This window comes from Gobius niger (genome assembly GCF_951799975.1).
Source record: "Gobius niger genome assembly, chromosome: 17".
Taxonomy (NCBI): domain Eukaryota; kingdom Metazoa; phylum Chordata; class Actinopteri; order Gobiiformes; family Gobiidae; genus Gobius; species Gobius niger.
Genome location: NC_136868.1, coordinates 892,375 through 909,380, shown reverse-complemented (window position 1 = coordinate 909,380; position 17,006 = coordinate 892,375). Strand labels below are relative to the sequence as shown.

Genomic DNA, 17,006 nt, shown 5'->3' with positions numbered 1-17,006 from the left:
GTCACGTTGCAAGTGTAGTTTTCTAGCCAGAGACACCAGGGGGAGATGAAAGACCCTCCAATCCTCCCATAAACACTCGCATTACCCCCACAGGGACTACGGGAAGGATTTATTTATTTATTTATGCCTTCATAGTGTTGATAAAAAGTGTTTCCAAACTTTTGACGGGTGCTTTATGAGCTTACGTTTGTACAACATTGTTCCTTTAATCATTAACCTGTCATTAAGGAGTTGTAACTACAAAACTACAGCTTGAGAAAACCCGATGGTCTGGTCTTAGAAACTGAGCAGTCAGACCTGCCAAACGCAATACTTTAAATGAACTAACTTCCTTGAAAATGTTGGAACTGGTTGTGTTTATATTGACTTTTGAGTAGGTTCGGACGATGCCATGAAATGATCCTGCCAATGGACAAGTGTTCGACCACTTAAAACAAGAATGATGAAGAAAAAGAGCTTGTTCCATCGTCCAAATCTGCTCCAGTTCCATATATATTCATTTCCTTATGGTGATTTTATTGCAGGTTTGACTCCAGCTCTGAATAGTCCGTGCTGTCCGTGACATGTCCTTGGGCAAGACACTTCACCAACCTTTCGAACGTTGGAAAGTGACTGAGATGCTGACGAGTGAATGAACGGCTTCTGAAAGTGATTTACGGTTGAGATGAGCCGTAAAATCCAAACGCTGACCATGATCATTTACAGGAGTGATATAACCCTCATCTCTCTTCAACACGTCAGGACTACAGGACGCCGCGGTGCGAAGTGAAACCCATCAATAGCATGAGGTTGCTCTTTACAAAGGGAACACCAGGAAGCCGGAGAAGGTGGAGTACTGCCAGCCTCCGACCAGGTTCCCCTTCTCCAGCTTCAGATAAACCTTGTCCTCTTTCTCCAGAAACAGCAGGACTCCGTTGGTGGCGGCTTCACGAGTCACGTCTTTGTCTCCAGCGAAGGCGGAGATGACGGGCTTCCCGTTCAGCATCAGGTTCACCTGGACAAAAGCAGATGATTAATGGTCCTGTTTAACATTACTCAGGGTTTAGACTCTTTTGGACTTTTTACATTTTATGGCTGAAAAGTAATTAAAGCCTAAAACAATGGGCCTCATTCATTAATGTTTTGTTCAGAAAAAGTTTATAAGCACCACTTTACAGACCTGATATTTTCCTACAGTGGAAATATTTGGTAACACTTTACATTACGGGCCGGTAAGTCCGTGGTACTTGTAACGGATGTCATTTCTATTGCTCAAAACAAAATAAAGAATGAGCCCCTCCAACGGGCTCAAGAACCTCATTGGTTAATGCACTTTACAGCAGACGAACATCACCTACAAAATCAGCTGTTAGGGCGGCTGGGGGCGGGTTTGTTGATGGGGAGGTCCTTCCCTCTTCAACTGGCCCGCTCTACACCCGGCTTTTTAACGCACCACTCGATGTAGGGGTCACATCATACACTGTACATAATAAATTATATATAAATAATACTAATACAATAAAGAAGCACATAGATTAAAATTGTGTTGAGCCTGGTAATGACAACTGGAGCAACAAGAACACGGACTATAATACGTGCATTAATGTGCCCTTATGTCATGAAAACTAGTGAACGTGGCTGATGTTTGGCACTAGAAACTGAAAGAAATATATGAACGGTCGCTTTGTTACTTGCTTTGTAGCGATCTTGCAGGAAATAGTAATAGTGTAATAGTGTTTGCCTCTGTTATTATGTGAACAGCTCAAACAGTGGTTGTGAGTCAAAAAGCTGTTCTGAAAGGAAACGAGTTCTTCATTTTTTGTTTTGTTTCTTTGCTATTGTTCCTTGTTGTTGTTTTGTTTACACTGATTATACTGTGAGAAATGAAAAGTTCATCATTTTGAGTTGGGGGTAGGCGCTCATAAGCTTTTGCTTCAGCCGACTCCTTTTGAGCAAAATGTGTGCTCAAATAAATAAAAAAATAGTACTTACAGTGGTAATTACTAGTAATTGGGGTTAGGGTCAGGGAGTCACAGAGTTACTCCTGTATCTCTCATTACTAAGAGATACAGGAGTAACTCTTAGTAATGAAGTACTTCTATTTACTTTGGTATTATAAGTTTCTAGTAGTTACAATGATACATCTATGGTACTTATTGGTAATTCAAAGATACTACAGCAGTAATTCATAAGTAGTAAATGAGGTACTTCTACAAACAGAAGTAATTTCTAGGATTATGTGACATAAAACAGCATTAGAGAAAACAAGAAGTACGACCTTCATTACTCAGAGTTACCACTGTTTCCAGAAGTACATACCTTGTAATTCTCACTATAGTATCCTTTAAGTACCACAATAAGTACCTAGAAGTACCACTATTATTACTCGTATTTCCACTGTAAGTACCAAGGACTTACCGGCCCGTAATGTAAAGTGTTACCAAATATTTTTTGTCTTCCAAACTCTGACATTTGTGGAGAAAAAAAACATCTGCATCCTGTTAAAAAGCATTTATATCATTTGATGAACCTGCAGGTTCATTTTCTTGCATTTCTGTGACCGAGACCATGAAACGTGAGCCTGCAAGTCGTGAAATGTGCCGATAAACTTCCCAAATGTGTCAGGAAAGTGTTATAAAAAAAGTGTAATAAAAAAAATAGGTACAGGGCCTTTAAAGGTGCATTATGCAACTCTATACGTGGGAAAATAGTTGATGTTTGTGCATGTATGACCTTGTAGTGACGGCTGTATGAGACGCCTTTACTTCCCATCACAGTGGCCTCTACAACGCACCAGGATCAGTTGTTTTGTAGGTTTTGGTGAAACCTCGCACATATAATGTTGCTTTATGCACCTTTAAGAAGCTTCTGCAGGTTCTCTGTCAAAGAGAAAACCCAAATCCCTTCGTGAAAGAGAGAAATTCACCAACATGACTAAGGTTACTCCTGGGCGATATCGATGAAAATCAATATCTTGATATTTTTGGGGACTTTCTCGATAACGATGATGCAGCGACATTTTGGCATTTATCTTAATTTCCCGCATTTTTCCCAAGTTCTTAACATAAACTCGATATTGTGCATTTGCGTATCTTCCAAACTGCGATTTCAATCTTATCTTGTAGACGATATATCTCCCACCCCCATCCCCCCATTATCAAGGCCATACATCATAATGACTTTTGAAATACAAAGATACGCCTCTACACTTCCATGTATGGGCATGACAGGAGCATCATGAGAAGTACTCAGTTTCGTATTTTATTTTATACTTAAAGGGGGGTATTCTGCAAAATGGACTTTTTCCAGCTTTCCATCATGATATTCTGTCACTCCCTCATTAAAAACATGGCTGAAGTGTTGCCTTGGCACATTCACGTATTTCTGAGTCATCTGTAAAAACTCTGATGGCGGCCATTTTAGGGATAGGTTTGCCTGAGTCCTCCTAGGAACGCCCCCACCTCCTGGAGACGCCTCCGAGCTTTGGTCACCAGCCGAGTAACCAACCACTGCTCCTCAGCAGAACCCCCTCCCCACTGATGCCACAGACAGCGTGTGGAGGGGGCGTGTCTAAAGGCTCAGAGGTTCTTAAAGAGACAGAGGCCTATTTCAAGACATTCACTACAGCCATTTCGAGAGAGACATTTTATACGAGGCAGTTATTCTGATTTACTGCATTTACAGACCAACAGAAGGTTTGTCATCATTGTAGTGTGATATAGACTGGTGCTATGGGACTGACAAAAGCAGAACACCCCCTCTTTAAAGTAATATCATTATTGACAAAATGCTCTTGAGTAAATCTATTCGATGTGTGTTTATGTGTGTTTTCTTATGCTCTTCTTTTACAATGAGCACTCTTATCCTCTGAAATTATTGTATTTGTAAATGAAATCATTGACTGTTTGAGGATTTGGATTTGTTCTCCCAGAAGATCCATTTCGGGCTGAGAACAAATTTTGTGAACGCTTAAAAATCTGCATAAGTAATAATGTGCACCTTAAAACCAAATGTGCAGAAGGAGGTTCCATGAATGAGGCCCTACGTCTACTGAAAACCCCTGGAACCATGTGCTCCTGAACATTCACTGAGGATGACTAAACATTCTCCTTTGTTGCACCGGATCCTCATCATACAGTAATAATAAAAGCAGACAATGTGGGGTTAAGTGTCTTGCTCAACGACGTAACGTTTCTGTCAGGAGCTGAGGTAGACCTTCAACCTTTCATTCGGCCTGACGCTCTCCATGAGCTGCTGTGTAGTTGTTCTATAATAATCTTTATATCTATGGAGAAGTGTGGCCTTGAATAACAATACAGACCTACGTACATCCGTATTTTCCTAGAACGGTTCCATTGTCAGATGATAGTTATTACGTACAATGTAGGTTTGAAAAGATGAATTGAAATGGTAAAAAACACCTCATTTTTACGATGTTTTAAAGTGATTCGCCAAAATAATGTTCTTCACCAAACGTAAGTGCAGCGGTGCAACAAACACAACATGTAATCACAGAAATGCTTTTAGCTGTCGGAGCCATGTTCCAACACGTTTTGTTAGCCGTCGCATGGATACAGACGCCGTCTCTGGACTCGCCCATATATGGTCAGGGGCTGGACTGGGACTGAAAAACAGCCCTGGACTCTGACCAGCCTGGCCCAAATTAGCGTAACTGTGACACTTCCACCAATACATATTTTAACCTCTGACCCCCCGCCTTAACATTAACGAGTGCATTTTCCCCAGTTCGGGTTTTTATTATTATTTTTTTGATCGGCATCATCAGCAAAAAGAGCGGGAAAGGCGGTCGTAGAAACAGAAGCAAAATCATTCATATAAATAATAAATAATAATGGTCCCAAAACTGAACCTTGTGGTGCACCAAACTCCACGGAATTCCTTTTAGATTCATGTTTTTTTAATACTGGGTTTTACCCAAATCTAAAAGCTTCTCGACTGGAGAGCAACAATGCAACGCCTCATTTGAAAGCTAAGACCTACAAAAGTGATCACGTCATTTTTGTCATATTTTTGTTGTTTTTTATTTTTTTTTAAATCATTTTTTGTTGTGTTTTTCTCACGTTTTTTTTGACTTTTCATCCCCTTTTTCTCGCTATTTTGATGCTTTTCTTTTTAGCTTTTAGATTTGGGTAAAGCTCGGTTGAGGCAGGACTGGTGGCCCCTCTATGCTCTTCCAGAACGGACATATGGCCAGTCCGCCCCTGTATATGGTCATGTTTGAAAACATTTAAGGGGGAAAACAATTTGGAGAAAAATCTAAACTTTCTCTAATTCTTCAACAACTACTTTAACAAACGCTGAATTATGAGAATACTTTTCTACTAAATAAAGATACAAAGACATGGGGAGGAGCAAAGTGGTTCAACAGCCCATAAATACATGAATAACGGAGAATGCTAACCTGGTGCTTCATGTTAGCATCGTTCTAATGCTAGCGCTAGAAGCTACGACTGCCGTTTTTCTACTGAACAATCTGCTGTGAATAAACATCCACACGGGCCCAATTTAGACTTGACTTTTTTTGTATGTGATAAATAAGTTTAGATTTCGCCCGAAAAATGGCTAAAAAGAGGGAACATTTCCCAAAAGATTCTGTTTTACCCCTTGGCGAGGCCACGCCCCCTTCTCTGACGCAGTGCCCTTTGTGTCTATTGCGGAACCCGTTAAACTGAACGTTCTAACTCTGCTGTGGTCAGTGGGTTGGCAACAGCTGAAAACATCTGGATCATTCATCATTTGCGATATTTGATGGCCAATGCTAACGGCTACATGAAAAATACATTGAACAAACTAACGGACTCTGGCTGGCTAACTATCTGCACACATCAGGAAACACCTCTTCTCCTTTTTATTTCTATGGTCTAAACACACAAATCTGTCCCATTTACTCTTGGAGCTTTGTCAGGGCCATTCAGGGCCGGACCGGGACTGAAACACGGCCCTGGACTCTGGTCAGTCTGGCCCAAATTAGCGTAAATGTGACACTTCCACAAATACATATGTGAACCTCTGACCCCCCGCCTTAACCGAGAGCATTTTCTCCAGTTCGGCTTTGCCCAAATCTAAAAGCTTCTTGACTGGAGAGCAACACTGTAACGCCTCATTTTTTTGTTGCTTTTTCATTACTTTTTCGTCACTTTTTCGTTGTATTTTCGTCTCTTGTTTTTCTTTTCTTTTTTTTTATGTTATTGTTTTTTTTTCATCGCTTTGTCGTCACGTTTTCGTCACATTTTGTTTTGTTTTTGTCACTTTTTTGTTGCTTTTCCAGCACATTTTTGTTTTTGGATGCTTTTCTTTTAACCCCTTAACTCCCGCTTTAACCAAGAGCATTTTCTCCAGTTTGGCTTTAATCAAATCCAAAAGCTTCTGGAAAAAAGCTGTGAAAATATCAACAAAACGGAGACGAAAACAATGATGGAAATGTGACAAAAAAGTGAAAAAAGTTTGACAAAAAAGTGACGAAAAATTGATGAAAAAGTGTCAAAAATGTCACAAAAATGACAAAAAATGACAAAAAAATGATGACGTGAGGAAAAAGATCCTCTCGGTTCAGGCGGGAGTTAAGAGGTTAAGCTTTTAGATTTGGGTAAAGCTTACCGGGGGTTAGGGTAAGGTAAAGTGAGAGGTCAGACCGGGGGCCCTAGAGCCAGTGGCCCTTCTGTGCTCTTCCAGAATACAGGACATGTGGCCAGTCCGCCCCTGTTTTCGTTGCTTTTTCGTCACTTTTGTGTCACTTTCGTATTGTGTTTTTGTGGCTTTTTTGTTGCTTTTTTTCATTGCTTTTTTCTAGTTCAGTTCAGTTTATTCGGTCAAAATTATGACAAAAGATTTACATTCAGTTAGGTTTACTTCTTCATAACATAACAAACAAAATGGCCGAAAAGGTGTAGGCTGAAGCTAATGCTTATTTTGCCTGCACTTGTTTTTTTTTTTTTAACTTACAGCACATGTTATTAACTTTCTAACATAACATCAGACATTCAAACGGATTTTATTTCATAATTTTTTTATTTTTCCATTGCTTTGTTGTGTTTTCATCTCTCATGTTTTTGTGGGTTTTTGTTGCTTTCCCGGCACATTATTGTTCCGTCTTCATCCTCATTTTCGTCGCTATTTTGATTCTTTTCTTTTAAGCTTTTAGATTTAGGTAAAGCTCGGTTAAGGCGGGGGATAAGTGGACTTCCAGAATGGACATATGGCCAGTCCGCCCCTGAGGATGTTCATATGAAGTGCACGTGTGCTTGTACCTGTATGGTCTGGCTCTGATACACCTTAATGACGTGGAAGTTGAAACTGTAAACTCCTTTCCTCGGGGACAGGAACACCGAGTCGAAGGTGAAGTAGTTTCCGATGTTCACCAGAATCTGAAAAGAGGAAAAACAAAGGAATATGAGCCGGCGTTAACTGTGCGCATACGTATCCGGCGCGGGGTCTGTTTTGCCCCGAGGCCGCCCCAGTCCAGACGCAGACTCAAGGTGACACAGGCTTTAAGTTGGAATCTTACTGGGGGCCCGGAGGAGCCAGGCCGGGGCACAGGATCATCTATCACGGAGACATTATCCTCAACATAGTGGTTAAAACATGCTCAGAGCAGCACAAACATGTGCCAGGAGCTTGGTCAGGAGAGGGCTGGTTGTCACATTGCTTTTTACAGCCACACTAGGGGGCGCTGTGACTTGATATTGTTAGTTTAAGTTTAACATCCTGATTCTCCTGCTGTAATATGTTTTCATTCACCCAAAAAACAATGGAATGAGGAGAGGATTTGTCTTTTTTGGAGGGGTTGGACAACTTTTGTGTTAAAAAAAAGCCTGTAGATGAGACATTTCTTTTATCTAGCAAAAAGCTCTATATCAGAAGGGGAAAGTCACTTTTTTGTCGGTTTTTCGTTGCTTTTTCGTCACTTTTTTGTCGTATTTTCGTTGCTTTTTCGTCACGTTTTGTCGGTTTTTCGTTGCTTTTTCGTCACTTTTTTTGTCGTGTTTTCGTTGCTTTTTTGTCGCGTTTTCGTTGCTTTTTTGTCGTGTTTTCGTTGCTTTTTTGTCGTGTTTTAGGGGAAACCAGAGTACCCGGAGGAAACCTGTGCAGACAGGGTGAGAACATGGAAACTCCACACAGAAAGGCCCCGTCCAGGTGGGAATCGAACCCGTGACCTTCTTGCAGTGAAGCACAAGCCCTATACTGCGCTACCGTACCCTTAGTCAAACTTCTTTTTGACTAAGGGTCAAGTCACACTTCTTTTCCCCCCCAAATTCAAGTTAACACTAAAAATATCATTAATACCAACAGGGACGTACAGTGAGAACCAGATATTTACAAACACTTCATAAAAAGAGACATATTCTCATTCTCTGACATGAAACCAGAATTATTTTTTAGATTTTTTTTTAGGTCAATTAGAATTTTCACAGTCGATTTTCCTTAATAACTATATAATGCAACAGGAAATAACAGATGAACCAAAACCTACTTAAAGCCTATTATGTAAAATGTACTTTTTCAAGCTTTCCATCATGTTATTCTGTCACTCCCTCATTAAAAACATGGCTGAAGTGTTGCCTTGGCACATTCACGTATTTCTGAGTAATCTGTAAAAACTCTGATGGCGGCCATTTTAGGGATAGGTTTGCCTGAGTCCTCCTAGGAACGCCCCCACCTCCTGGAGACGCCTCCGAGCTTTGGTCACCAGCCGAGTAACCAACCACTGCTCCTCAGCAGAACCCCCTCCCCACTGATGCCACAGACAGCGTGTGGAGGGGGCGTGTCTAAAGGCTCAGAGGTTCTTAAAGAGACAGAGGCCTATTTCAAGACATTCACTACAGCCATTTTGAGAGAGACATTTTATACAAGGCAGTTATTCTGATTTACTGCATTTACAGACCAGCAGAAGGTTTGTCATCATTGTAGTGAGATATAGACTGGTGCTATGGGACTGACAAAAGCAGAATACCCCCTCTTTAATATAGAAGCTGCAGTTACACGTTTGACCTGAGGTGGCAGTAGTGAGCACATCTATCCCCTTTAAAAGTGCATATGACACACTAGACACATTTTTTGCAAAAACATAGTTAGTACAATTATATTTTAGATTTTGCTAAAAGATTGTTCCCATCGTTCTTTAGTTTTGGTCATTTTTGTGATGTCGTTTCACTTCCTTATCGGACACTGACAGGAAGTGACATAGATGAAGGCAAACAACTTTAAACCGCTGCCGTGCCGACCACGTTTAGTCAATGGGAAATGAGTCAAACTGCTGTTGAACTTTATCTCTAGCTACTGTACGTCATTTCTTCAACATTTCTTCATTAAAATTGTTGCTTCACTGAAATTATAATTATGCAACTGGTGTTATCCTTCTAAATAAAGCATTAAAACCTGTCATATGCACTTTAAATTCACTTGACGTCCCGCTCTAACCTCTACTGACCATAGACTGTAAAAATAATGGACGTCTTCTCCTCACTCCTCCCCGTTCACCATAATGACCACGGCAGTGGGGGAATTGATGGCGGATTCACAGACTCCTCCTCCCCAGCTCTGATGAAGTTCCTAAAAAGGGCATAAGGGCGGGATCTTCACCGTAGACTCCGCCCTTGCGTGACGTGTAGCTCGTGCTGCTCCAATGCTAACAGTCCGACCCTCATTAAGTACCAGATTTCAAAAATTCTTTTTACGAAAACCAGCCTGGTTTCATATATTGTGACTAACCCAGCGTTATCTCAGGAGGAAGATCAGCCTCGTCTAGTGTTGAAAAAATTGAAACCAGGCGTTAAAGTTGTTTTTAACGTGTCTAAAGTCCAATGCTTTTCAATGGGGGCCTAGCGGCGATATGGAGGTACTACAGCAAGGGCGCCCTCTAGTGTCGTGGTCTTAAAGCAGAGCAGCCGGCGCCCATTGGTACTGACTCATGGCGCAGCTCGTAGAACGACAGCCCAGTGTTTGGTAGTTTGTTGGATTGATTTCTTCTCTTTTCACATCGGCCGCTCCACATAATCTGGCCATGACAAAAACAAAATGCAGAAAACATTGGGCAAAAACAGAAAGATTTTATAAAGTGAAATAAATAAAATGTCAAAAATGATGACTTGTGTGTATTTGGTTTTAAATTGCATATTTGTGTGAAACTATAGACAAAATAACAAAATAAAGTATTCAAACAAACATTGGTAAATGTTTTGCACCTTAAAGGAACAGGCCACTGTTTTTCCACACTGAGATATGTTCTTGCCTGAGCTTAGACGAGTTGATGTGTACCTGTCTGGTCTTTGGTGCGTACCCTCAGTCACGCACAGATGTTGTTAGGAATATAGCTGGGAGAGGCTAAATGCTATGGCTCCAAACGGGGGTGAAGTTGGAAGCGACCACACTGGAAAAAATGCCATCTTATCTTAGAAAAATAGCTTGATTTGTACTTGAAATAAGACTTTTGATGCTGATTTTGACTAGGTTTCGACTCGTCTTGAAATAAGATCGCCAATGGAACAAGCATTAATTTGCTCAAAATAAGACAGATTAACTTGAACGCTTAAAGGAATAGGCCACCGTTTTTCCATACTGAGATATGTTCTTACCTAACCTTAGTCGAGTTAATATATCCCCGTCTGGTCTTTGTCCGTGCGCTCACACATACGCAGCCTCTCCCACATGTCACATAGCTCCAAAAAAGCTCACGATAGAAGCTACCAAGCTCTTCCACGTGTTCCCTATTTAAATAAAGTTACGTGAAGTGTTTTCATGCGAAGTATATTTACACAGAAATGTAGCATGTGGATTTTATAAGCAAATAAAAAGGGGGACTATATTGTGAGGCGTAATGATACAGGAGCAGTAACTCCTAAAGACTTCCCCGCTCACTTCCGTCAGTAGAAGCTGCGTGACTTGTAGAGCAGCAGAGAACAGTTGAAGAAGCGTGGATAACTTGTGAACGATGCCTTTTACGTGCATCGTGCCGGGCTGTGATAACAAGCAGAAAGTATATAGTGTAGTAATGTTTCACAGATTTACAACTCACCCCGGACGACGACACAGGACTCAGGAGCTCCACCATGAGGTAGGAATGCGAGAGCACTTTCCCAAAATATATTTTCTGCTTGTTGTAAAAGGCTCTGTACAAGTCACGCAGCTTCTACTGACGGAAGTGAGCGGGGAAGTCTTTAGGAGTTACTGCTCCTGTATCATTACGCCTCACAATATAGTCCCCCTTTTTATCTGCTTATAAAATCGACATGCTACATTTCTGTGTAAATATACTTGGCATGAAAACACTTCACGTAACTTTATTTAAATAGGGAACACGTGGAAGAGCTTGGTAGCTTCTATCGTGAGCTTTTTTGGAGCTATATGACATGTGGGAGAGGCTGCGTATGTGTGAGCGCACGGACAAAGACCAGACGGGGATATATTAACTCGGCTAAGGCTAGGTAAGAACATATCTCAGTATGTAAAAACGGTGGCCTGTTCCTTTAAAATAAGACCAAAAAAACCTGAAATGAGACAAAATGGTCAAAGACAAGAAAAATCTGTCTAGTTACGTTGGCAATCTTGTTTCAAGACGAGTCAAAACCGTATCAAAAGCAGCATTAAAAGTCTTATTTCAAGCACTTTTAAGTCATTTAGATAAGATTTCATTTTTTCCAGTGCACGCTCTTCCACGGGCACAAAGACCAGACAGGTACACATCAACTCGTCTAAGCTCAGGTAAGAACATATCTCAGTGTGGAAGAACGGTGGCCTGTTCCTTTAAGATGAATCCAAATGAAGATTGCATCATGGAGAGCAGCTTCATCAGAAAGGTCTTCAATTCAAATCAGTCCAAATCCTCAGTAATGGAAGGCGAATCCTCCAGCCTGAAGGGTTCCTGACCAAGAACAGGAACCCTTACAGCTCCAGGTCTGACCCCATGGCCTCTGAAAAGCAGAGGACAAAACTTCCCCGGTATGAATTACATTTGGGCCGGAGCCGATATCTTTTTCCCCTTTTCATTCCGGAGAGGCGGCGTGTTCGTGTTCGAGCTCTCTGCCAGCGGCCTGGCCCGGCGCCCGCTGGTGTTTGGACAGGTGCGCACGACCAGAGGCGGCTCCAGGCGAAACTGGTGCACGAGGGGATTCAGGACATTTCAGCTGCTCACTCTGAACCTTTGAGACTGCGCGAGATCCATCAGCACGACTGGACAAACGGTAAAGACGCAATGTGACGCTCAAGAGGCTAAAAGAAAAACAACCACCTCACAAACAGCCGATATATATATAGCCACACTAGAGGGCGCTGTGGCACTGATGTATATTATGTGTATTGGTATAATTTTCTCATTTGGACTGAAGACATGAGGAGCCACATTTGGTCTTACGCGTAACTGCAGTCTCTATATTAAGAAGAAGATGAAGAAGAAGATCTTTATTTATATAGCGCCTTTCACAGACATATAGTCACAAAGCGCTTTACATGAGACAATTATATTATTATATTATTATTATTATTATATTATATTATAATATTAAGCTTGTGCGTGACATGATTGTGAGTGACAGTGCAGGAGTTTAGAGGCAGTTGTGGTGAACAGGTCATGGCAGGAACATGTAGGGGGAGGAAAATACTTCATCTTAACATTTTTAAACTCCGTATAGTCCAGGGGTGTCCAAAGTGCGGCCCCCTTAGACCAATTTTTGTTGGCCCTCGGGCTGCTTGCTGAATCGGTTCACATCATCAGAGATGGTCCTTTTTGTTTGTTTGTTTGTTTGTTTGTGTAGTTTATTTGAGCAATTAACATTTTCTCTTTCTCCATAGTTTCACAATCGTACAGTTAATGGAAGCTCAAAGGGAGTCGACTGAAGCAAAAGCTTATAAGTGCAGAGATGGTCCTTTTTATTTAATATGTAATAATTCTACACAATTCTAACCTAAAAACTAGCATGTTATTGTGAGACAGAGCTGCATTAAGGTTTTCAGCATAAATAAAGGCATGAGGCACAATTTAAGCCTCTGCTACTCGAAGGTTTTGCAGAACTAACCACCGACCCTGGCCCTTTACCCCGTGTACGCTCCAATATGTGGCCCCCCATGAAAAAAGTTTGGACACCCCTGGTATAGGCCCTTTAATGTCTGGGTTGTTCCTGTAGTGAGAGCTTTGCTTTTGTTAGAGCCATAAACAAAAGTCTCTGATCTGTACGACAGAGAGTTAGCTTTGATTTGAGCCGTTTTAGAGCTAACATGCTAAAGCCGTTTGTTAGCTAGCTTACGGTGTTCGCAAAGTGGACACTCGGGGTTATTTGTCACATGGGGTATAAATGGACATTTTTGTGTCTAATGATTTTCTGATCACTTAATCTCAAAGGAACAGGCCGGTGTTTTTCCACACTGAGATATGTTCTTACCTGAGCTGTGACGAGTTCTTTAGGACCTGTCTGATCTTCAGTCACGTAAACACAGCGCAGACGGCGTTAGCATTTAGCCCCTCCCTCTCTCCTCTATAGCTCCAAAACAGGTCAAGATAGAAGCTACCAAGCTCTTCCACGTTTTCCCTATTTAAATATGGTTACGTGAAGTGTTCCACTACAAAGTATAATTACACACAATTAAACAATGTGGATTTTCTAAGCGGATAAAAGGGGGAACTATATTGTAAGGCGTAATAATACCAGGAGTGGTTTGGCATCCGCACAGTAAAGTGAAGATTACTAGTCCCCCCTTTTATCCGCTTACAAAGTTACAAAGGTTTATCAAGTTCAAATTAAAAAAATCCTTTTAAAATAATAGTGACGACTAACCCCGAGAATCGTGAGCCCGCATATGGGGCGCAGTCGATTCCCTTGTGTTTGAGTTAATAACTATTTATTGCAAAGTGAAAGGAAGAATGAAGTGAGGTCCAAGTCACGGGTTCAAGCTTTCATTTAACGCAGCTCTGACTCTTTCCTGTTCATGAGGAGTGAACTCTACCAGGGCCGGACTGGGACTGAAAACCAGCCCTGGACTCTGACCAGCCCGGCACAAATCAGCGTAATTGTGACACTTCCACAAATACATGTTTTAACCTCTGACCCCCCGCCTTAACCCAATGCATTCTGTCCTCTTTTGGCTGTGTAACGCCTCATTTGAAAGCTAAGACCCACAAAACTGACCTTTTTCCTCATGCTGTTGCTGTGTTGAGTCACCTTTTGTATGTTTTTTTTTTCTTCTTTTTTTTTTTCATTTTTGTTGAATTTTTGTTGAATTTTTGTCACATTTTTGTTGAATTTTTGTTGAGTTTTTGTCACATTTTTGTTGAATTTTTGTCACATTTTTGTTGAATTTTTGTTGAGTTTTTGTCACATTTTTGTCACATTTTTGTTGAATTTTTGTTGAGTTTTTGTCACATTTTTGTCACATTTTTGTTGAATTTTTGTTGAATTTTTGTCGAATTTTTGTTGAATTTTTGTTGAATTTTTGTCACATTTTTGTTGAATTTTTGTTGAGTTTTTGTCACATTTTTGTCACATTTTTGTTGAATTTTTGTTGAATTTTTGTCGAATTTTTGTTGAATTTTTGTTGAATTTTTGTCACATTTTTGTTGAATTTTTGTCACATTTTTGTTGAATTTTTGTTGAGTTTTTGTCACATTTTTGTCACATTTTTGTCACATTTTTGTTTAATTTTTGTTTAATTTTTGTCGAATTTTTGTTGAATTTTTGTCACATTTTTGTTTAATTTTTGTTGAATTTTTGTCACATTTTTGTTGAGTTTTTGTCACATTTTGGTTGAATTTTTGTTGAATTTTTGTCACGTTTTTGTTGAGTTTTTGTCAAAATTTTGTCGAATTTTTGTTGAATTTTTGTCACGTTTTTGTAGTTTTTTTTGTCCGTGTTTTTCTCATGTTTTCGTTGCCTTTTCATCACATTTTTTGTCACTTTTTTGTTGCTTTTCCGGCACATTTTTGTTTTGTTTTCATCCTCTATTTCTCGCTATGTTGATGCTTTTCTTTTTAGCTTTTAGATTTGGGTAAAGCTCGGTTGAGGCGGGACCGGTGGCCCCTCTGTGCTCTTCCAGAACGGACACATGGCCAGTCCGCCCCTGACAAATAGCCCCGGTCCCCCTGACATTTCGCCACTCACTCTGAACCTGCGTGAGATCCATTTGCAATAAACAAAGTTGACACATGATAAAGGAGCAACAAGAGACTGAAAGACCGTCTAACCTCCCCCCAAACATCCTCCAGCAATGAACTCCCGACATCTGCCCAGCGCGCGCCCACCTGGTCGAAGTAGATGATCCTGGTCTTGTTGCTCATCTCCGACGGCTCGTGGTTGTTGCTGCGCACCGCGGAGAACGCCACCTTGGAGTTGGCGGCGCGCACCGAGATGCCGAGCGGGGACGAGCTCTTCCAGTCCGTGGCGGGGTTCGAGTCGCACACCACCAGGCACTTCCCCTCCAGCACGATGGGCTCCGTGTCGTTCTGCGCGCGGAGCCGCTCGCACAGCGCGGCGAGGCTCAGCAGCAGGAACAGGCACTTCCCCATGACTCCGAGGAAGCGCAGAGCGGGTTCCTCCTCCTGGCTCCCGCGGCTGCACCAGAACCAAACACACAAACACCAAGTCCCGCGCGCGTCTCAGATTCTCTCAGCGGATCCGGGGAGGCGCGTCATCCATCCGCAAAGTCCAGCCCCGGCGATCACCGACTGTGGCGCCTCATGGCGACAAACTCCCGAATGAGGAAAAGCTCCAGTTAAATCTTGTTGAGGAGGAGCAGAGACTGGTCCATGGCACGTTCCCCTCCGCTCCTGATGCGCGCGCGGCTGCAGCTGATCCCGCAGTGAAGCGCCGCCTGCGCACTGCATCCACTTTACGCACGCTCCTGAGGGCACTTAACAAGAGCTTTACCTGCCGCAGATCCAGCACCAAACTAATCACGTGTTACTAATGAGCCACACACACACAGACGCGTCATTTAAACTCAGAATAAAGGGACATTTCAGTGGATCCGTGCGTAATACGTCGTACGTCCCGCAAGATCCAGAGACACGTTGTGGGAAAGAAGCTCTCCAGACTGTGCGGGACTTGGTGAGGATGACGTCAGACTATGGCACACTTTCTTTCCTAGAACTGGTCATGACTCACACACAGGAAAACCTTTATTTAAAACATTATAGGTCGAACCAGATGAATAGTTTTGAAGTGTTATAGGTCACATGTCCTCATTTCCAGAACCCAGAACATGGCGGGACATGGAGGGAACGACTCTGGACTCTCGGCTATAAAGACACTGACTTTTGTCCAATGGCCCCTCGAAGGAGAAGCTGGACGGGGCCTGAACTCTGGGAGCTCACAGTTCCCGCTGACGGAGGCTCTGGTGGAGGCTCAGACCAGGGGCCGGACTGGGACTGAAAACCAGCCCTGGACTCTGGTCAGTCTGGCACAAATGAGAGTAAATGTGACACTTCCACAAATACATATGTGAACCTCTGACCCCCCGCCTTAACCCAAAGCATTTTCTCCAGTTCGGCTTTACCCAAATCTAAAAGCTTCTTGACTGGAGAGCAACACTGTAACGCCTCATTTGAAAGATAAGATCTAGAAAAGTGATGGTAACTTTTTGTCACGTTGTCGCTGCATTTTTGTCATGTTTTTGTTGCTTTTTCATCACTTTTTCATCACTTTTTTTGTAACTTTTTTGTCACTTTTTCGTTGTGTTTTCGTCTCTTGTTTTTCGGTTTTTTTTTTCATAGTATTGTTGTTTTTTCATCGCTTTTTTCATCGCTTTGTCGTCACGTTTTCGTCACATTTTGTTGTGTTTTCGTCACATTTTGTTGCTTTTCCAGCGCGTTTTTGTTTTTGGACGCTTTTCTTTTAACCCCTTAACTCCCGCCTGAACCGAGCACAGTTTCTTCAGTTTAGCTTTACCCCAATCCAAAAGCTTCTGGAAAAAAGCTGGGACGAAAACAATGATGGAAATGTGACAAAAAAGTTACGAAAAATGTGACAAAAATTGGATAAAAATGTGACCAAAAAAATTACAAAAAAAAGACGAAACAATGACAA

General features: G+C 41.7%; 1 protein-coding gene across 1 annotated transcript; it reads right to left on the bottom strand.

Annotated features, from left to right (window-relative positions):
- Positions 1-722: 722 nt before the first annotated feature.
- On the bottom strand, positions 723-15,487 carry cbln4 (cerebellin 4 precursor; the record flags this gene model as incomplete). Its single annotated transcript, XM_079575004.1, has 3 exons — positions 723-994; positions 7,248-7,364; positions 15,224-15,487. 3 exons carry the CDS (start codon positions 15,485-15,487, stop codon positions 797-799), a joined length of 579 nt encoding a protein of 192 aa, XP_079431130.1. The 3' UTR covers positions 723-796.
- Positions 15,488-17,006: the final 1,519 nt, after the last annotated feature.